The sequence below is a fragment of the Poecilia reticulata genome, chromosome 4 (genome assembly GCF_904066995.2).
Source record: "Poecilia reticulata chromosome 4, P_reticulata-male-v2, whole genome shotgun sequence".
NCBI classification, from domain to species: domain Eukaryota; kingdom Metazoa; phylum Chordata; class Actinopteri; order Cyprinodontiformes; family Poeciliidae; genus Poecilia; species Poecilia reticulata.
Genome location: NC_088833.1, coordinates 24,907,245 through 24,926,367, shown reverse-complemented (window position 1 = coordinate 24,926,367; position 19,123 = coordinate 24,907,245). Strand labels below are relative to the sequence as shown.

Sequence of the window (19,123 nt, the reverse complement as noted above, 5' to 3'; positions counted from 1 at the left end):
AGCACATAAAATTTAATTAAATAAGCCTATTACCTTTTCCTCAATAGTCAATATTACAAATCGACGAAATGAGAAAACTTTTACAGCAACACGCGGTTCGTCTTAAAGCAGCATCAACCAATCCCTGGGAGGAAGTTTACCCCCCCACCCTCCCCTTTTTGATTGACACGCAGTAATCATAGAGGAGCGTGAAACATGACTCCTCCAAGGAAAGAGCTGCTTTTAACGGAGGACAATCATTCGATACAAAAGAGGTGGCGTGAGCCGCGGGGACGTCACCAGTCCCCGCCTTAAATTATAAGAATCAATTCTTCGATTTTTTTTTTTTTTTTTAAGTCGGAGCAGATGGTTGGAGGCTGTCATCAGACTGTGTGGCACGCAGGACGCGCAGCAGCCCCCGGGGGTGGGGGCACACCGACAACATCTGCAGAAGTCAGACTGAAATAAAAACTCTCATCAGGGATTTCCTTTTAAATATTGAATCCGGGGATTTAAAAATTATATATATATATTTAAAAAATAATAATAATTAAAGAAAAGAAAGAAGAAATCGAGGTGTGCAGAATGCGTCCCGTTTCTGGATGGATCGGCTGGGCGCTGTGTTTGTGCGCATCATGTACGGCGGTGTGCGCGCAGGACCGCGCTGAGGACGACGAGACGGTCCTGGATCCGATCCGCGGCGACGACGACGGGCTTCAGCCTGGAACTGGAGGCGAGCCAGCCGCAGAGTTCCTCAAGTGCAACAAGGTAAAGGCGGGCTGACGGCGGCGCAGCGACAGCCAGTCAGACATCTCTCAGTGTAACCAAGTGAAAAAGTGTATCATTATTATTATTATTATCACCACCTGTGTTGCCCTGCAGGCGGCTTGGCGCATGCCCGGTCAGTACCTGGTCGTCCTGCACCAAGGGACGCACGAGTCTCAGGTCCAGCGGACCGTCAGGAGGCTGAGAGCCAGAGCCGCCCGGAGAGGAAACCCGCTGGAGGTCCTGCAGACCTACTCTGGAGTTCTGCAGGGCTTTCTGGTCAAAATGAGCCACGATGTACTTCACCTGGTAAATAAATGCTTTACCTGACAGCAATAACCTTTTAAAATCAGCACTGCCTGATGCCGATTGTCTGAAGTTCATTATAAGAGGTTAATGCACACAAGTGAAAAATCAACAAAAAGGCATCCAAAAAAGGGGTAAAATTGCATGGATTATCTTGTTACAACTGCAAAAATGAGAGGGTCAACTGATGCTAACAACAACCCCCAAAAATGCATCAGATCACAAAAAACTGCAAATATTTGAAGTGTGGGATCCGTAACTGCAGCAGTTTTGGCAGCATGCATGTAGTTTTTGTGAGGAAAATCGTTTCCGTTTGACCAGAATCACACCTGGTGAGAAGCTGTGATATTTTCAGCATCATAATGCTCATGTTAACCTTTCATTTCCACAGTTTCAATGCTTCTGTACTTTAAACTGACAACTAAAGTTGATTTCTGAATCATCACTCCGCCGCTCACTTAATGAAGGAAATTATACAAGTATTTCATTTCAGTGGAGCAGGTTCCTATAAAAGTGAAGATAATCTCTGTTCGACTAGAATAGCTACACGTCTGTCTGTCCATGCGTCCATCAGTGTCCTTTCAGCCTCTGTGACATTTGCAGTGAAGTTATAAACCCAAACAACAAAACCTTCATTGTAGATCACGGTTTTATCATGACCTTTCATGTGAAGCACCCAGCGTAAAGCAGAAAGTGCTTAAAGCATCCGTCCAGATTAAATGTCTGGTACAAAAATAGCAGCGAATAAGAAAAATAACTATTTCAATTACTTTCACCCATATAAGTTACAATTGCTGCTTAACAGGTATGGGTTTATGTTTCACAATGCATATATATATATATATATATATATATATATATATATATATATATATTACATTTAAACAACTCCAGTTTCAAAAAAAAAAAATGAAAGTGGTTTTGAGGGTTTTACCATGAAGACCTCTGGTGGTTATTTACACTAAAGATCAAGCTAGCTGCTATTTGCCTATGTACCTGCATTGTGAAACATAAACCCATACCTGTTAAGCAGCAATTGTAACTTATATGGGTGAAAGTAATTGAAATAGTTATTTTTCTTATTCGCTGCTATTTATATATATATATATATATATATATATATATATATATATATATATTATTGTTACAAAGGCTCGAGTGGACATTACTGTTTGTTATTGAGATTGGGCCAGGTGTTGGTTGGTTTGGTCTGGGACGGGGAGGTGCGCCACCCAGTGGTGAGTTCTCCATGGCACTTTCAGCAGCTGCAGAAACACCGTGTCTCTGAGCGTGGAGGCGTGCAGCTGGTGCCGACGGTTTCGGTTGGGGTGGATGTGCGTTCCTGACTTGTTGTAAGTGTTTTGTTGTTAAAAATGTTAAGGTAGTTATTATTTAGTAGTTCCGCCTGTGCAGTATGATGACGTTGTGTTCGTCGGGCCGTTGTTAGCATGCTGCACATTGTTAGCTTCTCACCTGCGAGTATATGTTGCATAGTATTTCAAGTATTTTGGCTTATTACTGTTCGTGTGCTCATTAGTATCCGTACATGTTGATGTGCCTGTTTATTGTGAATTTTAAGTTACTTCACGTGGGTAAACCTCTTTAGCTATCAGTCGTAGCATTTGATGAACATGTGGTCAGTTTGTGGCCAGCAGGTGTCACTGCTGCCACTTGTACTGGATAAATGTGCAAGGTGAATTAATGTGGGCTTATTTCTGTTATGATCTAGACCACATCTCCAACTCCAAGCCCATCCTTTGCTGCACATCTGTACCACTGCTGTACCAACTCAATAAAGAGAGATTGCAAAGAAATCCCATCTACAGTTTGTCCTGATCGACACACAGTGGCGAGTGTAAATATCCCACCAGCCTTAACTTCAGAGTAGATCCTCACCTACAATTTTGGTCCTTCGAGCCGGAGCAGGACACTTACCACTGTTCAGCATGCAGACCAGCCAAGAAGCAACATTAGACCGAAGCGGCAAACCCGCCCACCTTCATATTTACAGGATTATGAAACCAGTTATATGGGTGTACAAGCTGGTACTGGATGCTATGATAGCTCGTATTCACCAGAAGAGGGAGCTGCCAAGATGACACCCCTCACCCCCTCATCTAGTACACCACGATGGCCCAACAGTCAATGGGAAATCACGGTAGATGAGTGGGTTGGTTCCCCAGAACAGAGAGTTACTGAACCACAGCGGTGGAAGAGCTTATCAGAAGAGGACTTCAGAGATTATTCTGCATCTTCACACCCCAGACAGTTAATGCAGACCTCCTCACTATACCGCTCAGAGCTGGAGCTGTTAAGAAGACAGAGAGCTGAATTTGAGCAGTCTAAAAAGGCAGTGCGTGTTGAATTGGCTGAACTCAGAGAATTAAAGGAAGAAATGAAGAGGAGGATGGGACCTCCCAAGCAGAGCACAGCCACTGTCCAGCAGAGGTTTGGAGTCCCACCACCAGCATATGCACCACCACCACCTCCAACACAGCTGGCGAACAATGAGGAGGAGGAGGAATGGCCTGATCCTCCACCATGGCCTGAAACAAGAGAGGAATTTGAGCCTTCTCCACCATCCCAGCCAGTTCTGACTATGTTGGAGAAGCTGATGAGTGATCTACAGCTCATAAAGAATCAGAGTCAGAGCATGATGCGTCAAAGTAAGCCTCCTTTTGCACCACATCATACAGCTTATGTTAGTAACAGTAACGTGGAGGTGCAACAAGGAAAGATGAGGCACAGCGATACCAGATATCAACCGCCATCTCACCCTCCTCATATCGGAGTAGGAAGACAACAGTTCCGTGGACCTACCACTACACAAGAGGAGATGCTGACAGATGTTCATGGGTCACCAAGGGCAGAATGCTTGGAATCAACAACAGGTTTGCATCCTCCTTCGACCTTACCGGTTCTCACTGAACAAACCTATCGAGGTCCTAGGCCAAGCATTCCCTACTTTGCCAGACGAGACCCCAGCGACTTTGCTCGGCTAAAGATTGCCTTAACTAATCTGTTACCTCCTGATGGGACAGAGCTGTTCAAGTACCAAATCCTGGTGGATCACCTCAAACTTGAGGAAGCCAAACTCATCGCAGATTCTTATTTGAACTCCGCCACACCATACTCGGACACTATGGAGGCCCTGAATGAGAAGTTTGGCCAGCCACATCAGATGGCATTGAATAGGATTGCCAGTGTAATGGATGCTCCAGATGTCCGCCGAGGTGACTCAGCAGCATTTGAGAAGTTTGCTCTCCAAGTCCAGTCTCTGGTCGGGTTGCTCAGAACATTGGGCCCAGAGGGTGATGCTGAGCTAAAATGTGGATCACATGTAGCCCGCCTGCTGAGTAAATTGCCTGCAGATCAGCGTGCAGACTTCCGACGAGCTATGTTCCGCCATCCCAACGCCGTCTACACATTGGTAGATTTTGCTGAATGGCTCCAGTATGAAACGTGGTGTCATAATTCTGATAGTCATGATTCTGGATCAGGAACTAAAGACAAAGCAATTCATCAGAAGAAGAGGGTCACCACTATACTGCATGGATCCAAGGACGGTTCAGTTCCCAATTATTCAGGGAAGAAGGGCACCAAAGCAGAACGTTATTGCCCCTACTGTGAAAGTACGCACCATTATCTCAGCCAGTGTTCTGACGTTCAGAAGTTGTCAAAGGACCAACTGTCTCAGTGGATAAAGGACCACAACAGATGTTGGCGTTGTGCAAGATCTCATCATGCAGCTCAGTGCGATCTCCGGAAACCCTGTAACCTATGTCAAGGGAAGCATCTTCAGGTGCTCCATGATGTAAACACCAGAGCCAACAAGAAACGACTAAGGAGGAGAGTTGTCTCATCAGTACCACCACTGACATGCTTTACTTGACAGACCACTCGAGGTCAGCAGAGTCTTGCTGAAAGTGGTCCAAGTCACTTTGCATCACAAGAACCACAGCCTCAAGACCTATGCTCTGCTCGATGATGGTTCTGAACGCACAATGCTCCTGCCCTCCGCTGCCCACAAGCTTGGCCTGCAGGGAAATCCAGAGACTTTGAATCTGAGAACTATAAGGCAGGATATCCAGACATTGAGAGGTGCTTCAGTTTCCTTTCATATATCTCCTTCCTTCAGCAGTCACAGCCGCTTCGCTGTGAATGGAGCCTTTACTGCTGATCGTCTGGTCCTAGCAGAACAGTCCTACCCAATTGACAGACTCCGGAAGCAGTTCAAGCATCTGTCTGATCTGCCTCTGCATCCCTTTAAGAATGCACAGCCTCTGATCCTCATTGGTACAGACAACCCTCACCTTATCACCCCTATCGAACCAGTCCGGTTAGGTCCACCGGGTGCACCTGCTGCAGTCAGAACCAGACTCGGATGGGCTCTTCAGGGACCAATGAGAATAGCAACCAGTGGTCTCCAACACCCACAGTGCTTGTTCACATCAGTTTCCCACTCTAACACTGAGCTGCTGAGGAATGTAGAGAAACTCTGGCAGACTGATGTTCTTCCCTACCGGAACGAGAAGACAGTAACTCGTTCCAAACTGGACCAAGAGGCTGTGGACCTGTTGGAGAAGAAGACGGAGCGCGTGTGTGTGGATGGGGTTCTCCGTTATGCTACACCACTGCTTCGAAAGAAAACCATGCCTGCCCTCAAAGCCTCTCCTGATTCAGTAATGTCCAACCTGCGGAACAATGAGAGGAGATTAAGTAAGAACCCAACAATGGCTAATATATATCAGGAGGAGATTCAGAAACTGGTCCAGGCAGGTACTGTGGCAAAACTTGATCCCCAAGAAACCAGCTGATGGAGAGTCATGGTTCATCCCTCATCATATGGTGAGCCATAATAACAAGAACAGGCTTGTGTTCAACTGTTCCCACCAGTACCAAGGTCTCAACCTTAATGACTTCCTACTACCTGGACCTACCCTCGGAGCATCGCTCTTAGGAGTGCTGCTACGGTTCCGGGAACATGCCATCGCCATAAGCAGTGATATAAAGGGGATGTTTCACCAAGTTCGCCTCCTACCAGAAGATAGACCCCTCCTGAGGTTCTTGTGGCGGGACCAGGTCAAAGACCGACCACCAGACATCTACGAATGGCAGGTACTTCCCTTTGGCACTACTTGTAGCCCCTGCTGTGCAACATATGCCCTCCAGCGTCACGTCACCGACCACAGTCAAGATGGAGAGGATGTGCGGTTTTCTGTGGAGCAGTGTTTTTATGTCGACAACTGGTTGCAAAGTTTGCCATCTGCAGAGGAAGCAAGAGCCTTGGTGGATAAATTAAGAGCATTGCTTCTTTCAGCAGGGTTCGACCTTCGTCAGTGGGCAAGTAATGCGACGGAGGTGATCAGTCACCTACCAAGTGAAGCCCGTTCCCCCACTGCAGAACTCTGGCTGACACAAGACAAGTCCGATCCCTTTGAAAACACACTTGGACTCAGTTGGAACATTCACAAAGATGTCATAGGCTACAAACACAGGACCATTAATTATGGACCTTTGACCATGAGGAACATCTACAAAGTTCTTGCTTCCCAGTATGATCCCTTGGGTTACATCCTGCCCTACACGACTCGTGCCAAGGTGCTGGTTCGTCAACTATGGGAGAAGCATCGGGACTGGGATGACCCACTGCTTCCCTTAGATCTACAGCAACTGTGGGAGCAATGGGAAGATGAACTCAAGCTACTGCCACAAGTCACCTTACCCAGACACTTCACTCCTGCAGTCGATGATGCTTCAGTCACGAACAGGCAAATACACATCTTTTGTGATGCGTCGGAGCAGGTTTATGGGTCAGTTGCATACCTCAGGACTGAGGATAGTCAGGGTCAAATCCACCTATCCTTCCTCCTAGCCCGCTCACGAGTAGCCCCCAGGCGACAACTGTCCATACCTCGGTTGGAGCTTTCTGCAGCCTTAACAGGAGCCCAGCTAGCTAAGCTGTTAAGTGCAGAACTCACCTTGAGGATCGACACTACCACCTTGTGGACAGATTCCACCACCGTGTTAAGATGGATACTATCGGACTCATGTCGCTACAAAGTATTTGTGGGCACCCGAGTGGCTGAAATTCAAGACCTAACAGATCTACAGTCTTGGCGTTATGTGGATTCAGCCAGCAATCCAGCTGACGACATCACTCGGGGTAAGACCCTACAGGAGTTGTCTGAACACACCAGATGGAACCAAGGACCCTCTTTCTTACTTCAGGCCTCAGACTACTGGCCTACTAATCCAGCAATTCCACTCGAAGAGGAATCCTCAGAACTACGGAAATCAGTATTTTGTGGTGCAACTTCAACCACCACATTCCCAAGCCCAGAATCTGAGACCTACAAAGACTGGCAGGAACTGCTTGAATCCACTGCACAGAACCTACAAGCTGCAGTTGGGAAGGATGTGAGTTTGAGTGCTGAAGACTATCGCAAAGCAGAGAGGCACATTATGACTAAGATACAACATGATGGCTTTCCTGAGGAGATCAGACTTCTAAAACTGGGGAAGCCGGTTGCCACCAACAGTAGGTTACGTGCCTTAGCACCCCAGTTGGATGAAGCAGGAGAAATCAGGGTGGGTGGTCGACTGAGACAGGCAAAGGATCTTGAATTAGGAGCAGTACATCCCATAGTTCTAGATCCGAACCATCCATTCACCAGACTTCTGATACAGGACTACGATCGACGTCTATGCCATCCTGGTCCTGAGCGACTGTTTGCTGACATTCGTCGAAGCTTTTGGATACTGCGAGGTAGAGAAGCAGTTCGACGTCATCAGTCCAAGTGCCCAGACTGCAGACGTTGGAAGTCCAAGCCTACTATTCCCCAAATGGCTGACTTACCGGCTGCCCGTCTCCGCCTCTTTAAGCCTGTTTTCTACTCCACAGGGACAGACTGTTTCGGGCCATTCCACGTCAAAATCGGACGGCGTAACGAGAAGAGATGGGGCATCATATTTAAGTGTTTAACAACCAGGGCTGTCCACCTTGACATCCTCACCCATCTTGATGTTGACTCCTTCCTCATGGCCCTCAGGAGATTCATAGCCCGTCGGGGTACACCTTCAGAAATTCTCTCAGATCAGGGGACCAACTTCCGTGGGGCGGAACGAGAGCTACAACAGGCCATAGCAAAGATGTCTCCTGACCTGCAGCAATCCCTTGCCAAGCAAAGGATTGCTTTCAAGTTCAATCCCCCTGGTGCCCCTCATTTTGGTGGAGTGTGGGAAAGAGAAATACGTTCTGTTAAAACGGCTTTGTATGCCACTGTCGGGGCCCAACCATTGCCAGAAGAGGTGCTCAGGACAGTCCTTGTTGAAGTGGAGGGAATTTTGAACTCGAAACCCTTAGGTTATGTATCCTCCAGCATTGCTGACCCTGACCCTTTAACACCAAATCATCTGTTGATGGGGCGGCTGGACGGGTCGCTGCCCCAGGTTGTGTACCCTACAACTGAACTTCCCAGCAAACGCCGCTGGCGGCATTCACAGGCTTTGGCAGACCATTTCTGGTCCAGATTTATCAGGGAATACCTTCCCAATTTACAAGTCAGACAGAAATGGCAGACTTCTCAAGCTGACCTGGTTGAGGATACGGTGGTCATGCTCGTGGATCCTCAACTTCCCAGAGCACTCTGGCCAGTCGGACGAGTGACCAAGCTGCATCCAAGTGCTGACGGCCGCATCAGGTCTGCAGATGTTCAGTGAAGGACCGAGTCTACACCCGACCAGTGGCGAGGATGATTGTTCTTCCTGCAGTACCTGAGGATTCCAACAGCCACGGTTCATCATCAGAGACTTAAATTATTGCCTCTGTTTAGAAACAAATGTACTTTATACATTTGGGGGCGGCTGTTACAAAGGCTCGAGTGGACATTACTGTTTGTTATTGAGATTGGGCCAGGTGTTGGTTGGTTTGGTCTGGGACGGGGAGGTGCGCCACCCAGTGGTGAGTTCTCCATGGCACTTTCAGCAGCTGCAGAAACACCGTGTCTCTGAGCGTGGAGGCGTGCAGCTGGTGCCGACGGTTTCGGTTGGGGTGGATGTGCGTTCCTGACTTGTTGTAAGTGTTTTGTTGTTAAGGTAGTTTTTATTTAGTAGTTCCGCCTGTGCGGTATGATGACGTTGTGTTCGTCGGGCCGTTGTTAGCATGCTGCACATTGTTAGCTTCTCACCTGCGAGTATATGTTGCATAGTATTTCAAGTATTTTGGCTTATTACTGTTCGTGTGCTCGTTAGTATCCGTACATGTTGATGTGCCTGTTTATTGTGAATTTTAAGTTACTTCACGTGGGTAAACCTCTTTAGCTATCAGTCGTAGCATTTGATGAACATGTGGTCAGTTTGTGGCCAGCAGGTGTCACTGCTGCCACTTGTATTGGATAAATGTGTAAGGTGAATTAATGTGGGCTTATTTCTGTATGATCTAGACCACATCTCCAACTCCAAGCCCATCCTTTGCTGCACATCTGTACCACTGCTGTACCAACTCAATAAAGAGAGATTGCAAAGAAATCCCATCTACAGTTTGTCCTGATCGACACACAGTGGCGAGTGTAAAATCCCACCAGCCTTAACTTCAGAGTAGATCCTCACCTACATATATATATATATATATATATATATATATATATATATATATATATATATATATATATATATATATATAGACCTCCATATATATATATATATGGAGGTCTAGGATATATATATATCCTAGACCTCCATCTCTGAGGTCTAGGAAAACTATTATACATAATAGTTTTTATTTATTTTCCATACCTACCAGACTGTCAGACTCTGTTGGAACATTGGTCCCAATGGTGACAAGGTTATCAATCAATCAATCAATCAATCAATCAATCAATCAATCAATCAATCAATCAATCAATCAATCAAATATTTATTCCAGACACATCACATACTGCATCAATAGTAAAAAGATAAAACAAACAAGATAATAATAATAATAATAATAATAATAATACGATAAAAATAAACAAGGTGCTTCACAGCAGGCCTGGGTCAAAGGTCAGCCAACTCCACCTTTGATTGTAGTACTCTGTTCAGAAATATAAATAAACATTCAGTGGATCTGTTTCACTTTCGGTGTGAAAAGCCCTCTGAGGTCCCGGAGTTAACCTGCTGACCTGTCTCGTTGTCATGGCTACTCAAGTGCACCTGGTCTGGTCAAGGGAGAACTTAACCTGTGGTTACCTTTTCAGGAGAACAGAACACGTTGGGATCTTGGGAGCCTTAAACCTTCCCATCACAAAAAAAAAAAAAACAAACAAACTACAATTTACAAAAGAAGAAGAGGAAGAAAAAATACCTTAAATATATTTACTTTACCTGTGGTGGACTGGCGAACTGTCTGGGATGTACCAGCCCCACCATGACCCTGCAACGGATGGATGAATATTTACCTCACAGCAAATGAATAAAGTAGCATTAAGTGTTCAGCAGACTGTCAAATACTAAATATTTTCTACAAAAAATAAGCCAACAACAATATATCCATGCTTATTCTTTAAATAAATTACTCCTATTGCCGGTGTCTCTAAATTGTTTGAAACATCTGATAAAAATATGACCACTCTAAAGTGCATTGATTTGGGGGTTTTCACCTTCTTCTGCTCGTTCTCCTGTCAGGCATTGAAGCTTCCTCATGTCCAATACGTAGAGGAAGATTCGTCCATCTTTGCCCAGAGCGCCCCCTGGAACCTGCAGCGATTACTGCAGCCTCACGGTGGCATCTCAGTTAACGGGACGTACCTGCCTCCGAGTGAGTCTCCGTCTGCATCCACCATTTATAGCTTTGATTATTTTCATGATATTTCCCAGTTTCTCTTCAACTTAACTGCCGCCTTCTGTTGCAACACCAGAAAGACATATTTCTACCTAAAACCCATTTTTAACATTGATGAAAACATAAAGTACTTTTGTGCGTGTGTGACGGCTTCAAACTTTCTGCAGGCGTTACGGTGACTGAAAAGGTAATAACCAAACATGTTCAGAAGAGCTTTCCAGTTAATCTGAATTAAATTACCCAGGTATTTGCTTGGCATTTCTTATCACCATGGTGACCCTGGACCTCAGATGACCATTCACAGATGTTTCATACGAGCTTATGAGATTGTGATCAGTGTGCAATGCACGCACACACACGCACGCACGGACACACACACACACACGCACACACGCACGCACGCACGCACGCACACACACACACACACACACACACACACGCACACACACACACACACACACACACACACACACACACACACACACACACACACACACACAGCAAAACACTACTGACATTTCAAACATCAGCCACATCATCTGCTCAGCAAGTAAACAACGCAGAAGGTGACAGATTTGCGAAATAAACCTGACTGACTGTGTCTCATGAGTTTTATTGTCAGGTGGAGTGAGGAGTTTCCAATAAGACATGATTTTTTTTTTTCAGTCAGGATAGTGGAAGGACACCATCTTTTAGTCTGAAAGCTGTAAATCTTTGAACCTCTCCATCTAACGCTGCTTTCCACAGCTGCAGCTTGCATTTACATATTTTTTTGTCATTTTTACATGCGTTAAATTGCTCACACTGATTTCTTCCACCTTGACTGAGGCCGGCGGTTCCAGCTGTCAGCCACAAGGAATGATGCCGTCATCACAGCGCTTTCCTGGGGTGTTTTTTTTTTCTTTTTTGGTGACATTCAGTTGTTTTTGTGCCAAACGTTTGATTGGAATTATGGCCAAAATGTTCAACCTTGTCTCCCCCCGCCTCCCACTCCCTCATACTTTTGGGAGATTTCACTTTTCTTTCTTTTCATTAAACTTTACCAAGTATTTCCTTTTTTTTCTTTTTGTCACGAAGAAACATGTGCTAAACGACCACAAATCTTCTTTAAAGCTTTTCTGATCAGTTTTCTCCTCTTCATGTCTTCCTTCTCGTGTGTTCCTTGGTAATTTTTTAGTGCCATTCTCCTGACTGATACCTTTGACAATGAGATCAAAGTAATGTTTTGGAGGTTCTCTCTCTGCGTTTCATAGATTTTTACTGAAGAAAATGTCAGGAAAAGCTCAATTAGGGTTAATCAGAGGCACTTTAGCGGTGGAAGGTCGGAACTGATTCTTATTTAACATGGTGTGTGTGTGTGCGCGCACGCACGTGTATGTGTGTGTGTGTGTGTGCACTCTTAACCACATTATTTCAGTTTAGTTTTCATTTATCCTTGTTTTCAGCTTAAATGCCACAATAAATAAATAAATTTTAAAAAAATCACAAGAACCAAGTTAATTTATAAAAAAAAAAAGACTAGACTAGACTCGACTAATTTATGTCCACCGTAGAGTTAAATGGTCCGTCTGTCCTCCAGCTCTGTCGTCGTCTATCTGCATATGCCGCTGATTTAACTCAACTCGCCTTCTTCACGTGTCGTCCTCTACAGATGATGGAGAGATGGCGGAGGTGTACCTGATGGATGGCAGCGTGCAGAGCTCCCACAGAGAGGTTGAAGGACGAGTTCTCATCACAGACTTTAATAACGTTCCTGAGGAGGACGGGGTCAGAGTTCATAGGCAGGTTTGTTAACAGCAGCTCAGCAACAAAGCCTTCACGCTGACCTCCGCCCCGCTGCCATGCTCAGCTTCTTCTCCTTCTTCTTCTTTTTCTCCTTCTTGCAGGCCAGTCAGTGTGACGGTCACGGCACGCACTTGGCCGGTGTGGTGACCGGATTGGATTCGGGTGTTGCTCGAGGTGCCGGCGTTAACCTGGTCCGTGTGCTGAACTGTCAGGGGAAAGGAACCGTCTCTGGAGCTCTAGCAGGTCGGATGGCTTCACTATTAGAACCAGACAGGATCGCATCTAAAAAGATAAATTCTTATTCTTTTTTATTTTATTTTTTTCAAAGTTATTTTGAGTTACAACCAGACAACCTCAATGCGTTTTAAATGGTGGATGTTTTCTAAAGTTTGTTGCAACTTTCAAAAATCTGAAAAGTGTGGCATACATTTTGTATTCAGCCCCTTTATTTTAACCTCCTAAATACAGTTGGGTAGTTTTATTAGAAAATATTGGAGGATCTGGTTTTGGTAATACACCATGTTCAAAGGGAAAACTAACTCTGTACCAAATCTCTAGCACAACATTCACATGGTAAAACATGCATTTCTTTTTTTTTATCTTTCACCTTTTTCCTTTTTCCCTTCTGTTTGATTTATCCTGTTCAGTATTTGAATGGGTTCACCTGGTGACAACATAATGTAGAGACATGTACCATCTGCATTATAGTTAAGGTTTCTTATTACTTGTTGAAATCTGAGCTAGCAAGAGTATTTAGATATAAAATAGGAGGGGCCCTAGTACTGAACCTTGGGGTACACCACATGTGATTTCTGTCCGGTCTGACGAGAAGTTGGTCAGAGTTGAATGGATGATGGATGGAGTGAAATACAAGTAAGAAAACCTGCCAAAGGTGACAAAAGACTTGAGACCACTCACAATTTAAAACGTTTAGATCAAATCCTATTCATGTATTAGAATGGTCCAGTCCAAGTCAGGACATAAATGTTCTAATAAAACGCCACATTGTACTTTGTGGTTGTGACATGAAAAAGTTAAAGAAGTGGACCTGGACTCACCTTTGCTGGTCTTTTCGCTTCCTGTTTAGGGCTGGAGTTTATCCGAGCGACCTTGATGGCGCGCCCAGTGGACGCGGTGGTTGTCTTGCTGCCCTTCATCGGCGGCTTCAGTCGGTCGCTGAACGCAGCGTGCAGAGAGACGGTGGCCCGCGGAGCCGCCGTCGTCGCTGTCGCGGGGAACTACAGAGAAGACGCTTGCCTCTATTCGCCCGCTTCAGAACCCGAGGTCGAACGGGAACACGCTTAAAGGAGCAGGCACAGGCCGGATCGCGACCTCTAACCCTCATCCGTCTGTGCAGGTCATCACCGTAGGGGCCGTGAACTCTGAGGACCAGCTCATGTTGCAAGGAGCAGGGGGCACCAACTTCGGCCGCTGCGTTGATCTGTTTGCACCCGGTGATGACATCGTTAGCGCCAGCAGCGACTGCAGCACCTGCTTCACCTCACAGAGCGGGACGTCGCAGGCCGCCGCTCATGCTGCCGGTGGGCCTCGACACAAACAGCTGCTATGACAGACAACCGAGTTATAATGTTTTATATTTTGGTCTGGAGGTGGGCGGATCGATAAAAAAATATCAATATATCAATGCCAAGTCAGTATCAGTATCGGATTGATATTAGCATGGTAAAATTGATAATTTGGCTCAGATTAGATCTTCAGATTTTATTTTATTTTTGGATTGTAGTTTCTTAGCTCTACCTTAAAAAATTTAATTTTCTGCAGTATATTTAGAAAAAATATATGTTCATATGTTATTAAAGTATTTTTGTGGATACAAAATTTGAATAATTTTGTTCAAGCCTGCGACAGAGTTTGGACAGAGAACGAAAACAAAACATAAAAACAACTAAATGTCAGTCATTTGATGATATATCAATCTTTTTTTTTTTAAAGTATCGGTATCAGTATCGTTATCGGCGATACGGGCTCTGTCTACAGTATGGCACACCTCTACTTTGGTCTGTTTTTTGTGTGTGTAGGTATAGCAGCCGTGATCCTGTCCTCCAATCAGATTGCCTCCCCGGTGCAGGTCCTGCAGGTGATGCTGCATTACTCCGTTAGCAACACAATTAACTTCCTGTCCCTGTCTGAAACGCATCGTCTCACAACTCCAAACCTGGTGGCAGCCATGCCTCCCGTCAACAACCCAACACCAAGTTAGTGACTTCCCGACCTCAGCTTTGCACCCCCCCCCCCTCCCTAATCTTCTTCCCCCCCTTCTCATGTGCAACTGATACCGGGTTCGTCCTATTTCCACGTGCAGGTGGCGAGCTCCTGTGCCGCTCAGTGTGGTCAGAAAGGTCAGGTCTGTCGAGCGCGGACACGGCCGTGAGCCGCTGTCGCGTCGGGGAGGAAATGATGGGCTGCAGCAGCTACGCTCCTGACGGCGCCCGCGTGGGAGAAACGCTAACCGTGAGTTCACTCGCAACTCAAACTGACAGAAACTCCGCAGACGCAGCGGGTTACAGCCACGTCTCCTTGGTCTCGCAGGAGAGCAACGGACGCATGGAGTGCGTCGCCTACAATGGGCTGACAGGCAACGGGGTGTTCGCAGTGGCCCGCTGCTGTGTGGTGGGTGGTCTGCAGTGCCGCGCCCACGCGAGCCCCGGACCCGGGCGGGACGCTCAGTGTGCGGGCCCACTGCACCACCTCACAGGTAAGGAGCATGACCAGCCAGCGGAAGACTAGCAACAAGCAAATCGGCCTTTCTTGAGGCCAAGTGATAGCAAGCCAAACTTTTTTGGGGGGTTTGTCACTGGCATGAAGTCCCAGAAAACTATTTAAGTTTTCTAAGATAGACCAATATAGCTCTAAATTATTTGTGGAAAAATGCATGGCTTTCCACTGCAAAAAACACAAGATCTTACCAAGTATTTCGGTCTATTTTCTAACGCAAATATCTTACTAACTCACAAGTAACTTTTCATCAAGTTGTAGGAGTTTGTTTTAAATGAGTAATTCCTTAATAACGATGACAAAGTACAAGCTATAAGTTAAAAGATTTGCAAGTGGAACAAGACGTTTTCAACATATTAAGTTAAGTTAAAATGTTTTAATTTACTGGCATATTACTTCATTATGACACGGAATTATTGACTTAAACCAAGCTCATATTTCTTGCTGAAAAGTTACTTGCAAGTTAGTGTTGTCTTACAATATTTGCATTAGAAACTACCAAAACTACTTGGTAAGACTTTGGGTGTTTGCAGTGCAATGTTTGGAGGATTTGGGGCCACAGTTGAGCTTTGTGGATGCCAATCAGCTGCTACTGGTTGCAATAAACAAAAATACACTTTGTCTGTAGGGTCGGGCATAATTAGAACTGTCCGAAGTCTGGTTGCAGTTTGCTACAAACCATGTAGAGGACACAGAAGAAGGTGAAACCAAAATTGAACCTTTTGATCGGCATGCAAGATGCCATGTGTAGAGAAAAAAAGCTACAAATAACACCAGCATGTGGAGATACTTTTCTTCTGCAGGTGGATTTAGCTAAACATAGAGCAACTCTAATGGAAAGGAAATAGTAAAAAACTTGGTGAGCAATTCATTTTCCAGCAGAATAAGTAAAGAATATGGCGAGTATAAAGTAATAATTCAAAATAAAGTATGTTCATATGACATAGTGCCAAACCCAAATCCCAACAAATTGATGCTCACAGATCCAAAGATGAATACAAATGCAAGCCACACATTTAGGATTCTCATTTGGAAAACTTTTTTTTTTTTGCTTCTACTGCACATTTACGCGCTTTGTGTTGGTCAATCACATAAAATCCTAATGACACTGGCTGAGGTTTGTGTTCACAATAAGACAAAATGTAGGGAAGTTCAAGAAAGATTTTTTTCCCCCAGTTACTGTGTGACTATAACGAGACGACGAAACACGTTGCAGTCAAATCAAACCGTTACGACGTGAACCAGACAGAAAGAGCCACAGTGAAACATGTTCCTCAGATATCCTTCTGTTGCATATATAAACTGTGCAAGCTTTGCAATTTGCTATACACAGCAGCTTCTAGGTCAATTATGTTACCATGGCAATCAGTCAAAGGAGAGAAGAAAAAAAAAACACACACACACTCCTGGGCAGGATAAATGCCAGCTGTATGAAGTGTAAAAAGGAGGCTTCAAATGTCATGCCAGCATCCTCCAATGGTTTTTAATCTCAGAGCGAATTGTTTGTTTTGGTTTTCCTTTCCAGATGATTTCTGGGAGAAAAATGGGCTCCATCCTTTCAATGCTCTTATTTCTCCTCAGGGTGCACCAGTTGGTCCGCGGCCGAGATCTCATCCGACTCCCGTCCTCATCGCGGCGCCGGGAGGAGTTGCTCGGTGAAGGACGGAGTCACCTCGCATGCAGTCTGCTGCCACGCTCCGTCTCTTCAGTGCCGTCTGCTGGAAACCACGTCGTCTGACAAAGACCAGGTGTTTTATTAATCTGGAGAAAAGTAACGATCCCCTCCCTCTCCCCGCCTGCCCCCAGATGTCTCTTTAACCCCTCGGGCATCCTGGTTTTCTTCTCACAGGTTGAGGTGTCCTGTCCCTCGGGCTGGACTGTGACGGACTGCAGCGCCGTCTCCACGGGCTCTGCCGTCGTCGGGTCAGTGCCTGAGGGCAGCGGCTGCCGAATCCGCCGCGCGGGGGAAGCGGAGGCGGCGGGCGTAGCCGTCTGCTGCCGTGTCACACCGCCAGACCCCCCTGCTACAACTCCTAACTGATCAGTGTGTCATCCGTCTTCTCTCTGAGCTCCTTCACCCCATGGAGACTCTTTAATGCACCTACAGTAAAGTGTAAACTTCTGTAAAGCTGTCAATTACAGCCGTATAATTAAGTCGAAACGTGCTCCACATTGTCTTGTTAGCCGTCTTCAAACCGTCTGGGAGATACAGGTTTAAAGAATAAATATATCCTGATATTTTTTTGTATCTTTGTACTGAACAAGCATAATAAACAATCATGATGTACCTGGCGTGCGGTCTGTCTGTGCCTAACACAGCACATGGCACTTATTAACCCTTTAACAATGTTTTTTTTTTACCAACGTTGCATTGAGAAGTAGCTCAGCAGATGTGCAGTTCCACCAGGTGTTTGCTTATTGCTGCTGGCTAGTCTGAAGGAGCTGAGTGGGGGTCACCTCTGAGGAGGAGCTTCGTCCTCAAAGGCGGAGCTAAGTCCACCCAGACGTTTTGCACAGCTGAAAGGTTGCCATAGGAGGCTAAATGATTTCTCAAACATTCATGAAAGAATCAAAGCGACTCTCCAGGTATGTTTTTGATGAGTGAATAACATTATAACATGATGTAAAGCTCCAAAAGTCAGTGTTTCATAGTACTTCCCCTTTAACTCACCTTTTTTGGTTGGTTTGTGCCTGTAGGTCTGAGTGACAGCATAGCATCGGCCAAACATCCTTACTTTGATTGTTCCTGAACTCTTCTAGGCGATTCACAAGTTTTGGAAACCAAAATTCAGGCTAACGAACAAAAGAAAGGTTCTGAGAAAAATCTGCCGAACAACCCATAATTGCAGTTTTTTTTCCCCCTCCCACGGTGAAACATGAAACTCAACATTAGCTGCAGGAGGAATCAGCGCCACCTGAATCCAGCGGTGTTGATTTCCAGATGTGACTCAGCAGGATCTCAATCACGGCTCCATCAGACGGTTACAGTGCTGATTGATTGTCATCGCCGCCGCTGTGATGTTCGTTCTCCTTTTATTTATTTGGTTCTCACTTCAGGGAGCGGTGGGAGAAAGGGGGGAATGATACTGACAAGATGTCACTATGTCACAAGTACTGATATAAAACACAGGAATAGTCTTTAGAGTTTGAAAACTGAAATGAAATCAAGTCTGGATGTTTAACTGTTTACAAGAAAGTCAGCTGGAGTAATTTGACCTTTTTTTTTTTTTTACATGTCTTCTTTTAATAATCATATGGTGAGATTTCTGGAGTTTGATTTGTTAAGAGAACAGATGGGAAGTTACGAAACATTTCAATAGAGCTGAGGTGTGGACTTTAAGTAGGCCACAACGCTTCCATTTATTTTTTAAATTTTGTTGTAAATTAGCTGCTAGGTTTGGGGTCTTTTTCCTGTTTCATGATGCAAATTTCTCCAATTTTCTCTCAAATTTGACACAAGAATTCTTTGAGGAATTAAAAATTTGATGATGCTGCAAACAGTGTGCCAGAGCATCACTCTGCCATCGTCCTGCGGGATTGCTGGAGTAAGATTTTAGTTTTTGCAAAAGATGTAATCTTGTCAAACAAGCAAAGCCTGCGTTCTCTTTTGGCTTTGCTTTCAGGCCAAGAAATAACTTTTTTTAATCATTAAAATTAGTTTTATTATGATTTAAAAAAAATCAAATTAAGCTAAGAATGAAATATTTTTAATTAAAAAAATAGTGTAGG

The 19,123-nt window shown here is 45.1% G+C and overlaps 1 protein-coding gene and 2 long non-coding RNA genes across 4 annotated transcripts; 2 read left to right on the top strand and 1 right to left on the bottom strand.

The window, feature by feature from the left end:
* The first annotated feature begins 215 nt into the window (after positions 1–215).
* Positions 216–17,681, top strand: pcsk9 (proprotein convertase subtilisin/kexin type 9). The gene is made up of 12 exons (XM_008407389.3): positions 216–747; positions 862–1,053; positions 10,717–10,849; positions 12,525–12,658; positions 12,760–12,901; positions 13,746–13,942; positions 14,016–14,199; positions 14,698–14,874; positions 14,982–15,130; positions 15,209–15,374; positions 16,976–17,142; positions 17,244–17,681. The coding sequence occupies exons 1-12, from the start codon at positions 565–567 to the stop codon at positions 17,433–17,435; spliced, it is 2,016 nt and encodes a 671-aa protein (XP_008405611.2). The 5' UTR covers positions 216–564; the 3' UTR covers positions 17,436–17,681.
* On the top strand, positions 2,214–2,864 carry LOC145551498 (uncharacterized). Its single transcript, XR_014087350.1, has 2 exons — positions 2,214–2,402; positions 2,780–2,864. It is a non-coding gene; the product is annotated as an uncharacterized LOC145551498 (long non-coding RNA).
* LOC103463792 (uncharacterized) lies at positions 12,854–13,803 on the bottom strand. 2 transcript variants are annotated; one of them, XR_533549.2, is made up of 4 exons: positions 13,717–13,803; positions 13,447–13,541; positions 13,266–13,322; positions 12,854–12,940 (listed from the first exon to the last, which is right to left on the bottom strand). It is a non-coding gene; the product is annotated as an uncharacterized LOC103463792 (long non-coding RNA). The 2 variants fall into 2 exon arrangements; XR_014087348.1 differs by having other exon boundaries at positions 13,447–13,750.
* Positions 17,682–19,123: the final 1,442 nt, after the last annotated feature.

Coding starts and splice junctions, on each gene's coding strand:
- pcsk9 (XM_008407389.3), top strand. CDS start 565: ATGCGTCCCGTTTCTGGATGGATCGGCTGGGCGCTGTGTTTGTGCGCA. Junction 10,850..12,524: donor CGGGACGTACCTGCCTCCGA/GTGAGTCTCCGT, acceptor CGTCCTCTACAG/ATGATGGAGAGATGGCGGAG. Junction 15,375..16,975: donor CCCACTGCACCACCTCACAG/GTAAGGAGCATG, acceptor ATTTCTCCTCAG/GGTGCACCAGTTGGTCCGCG.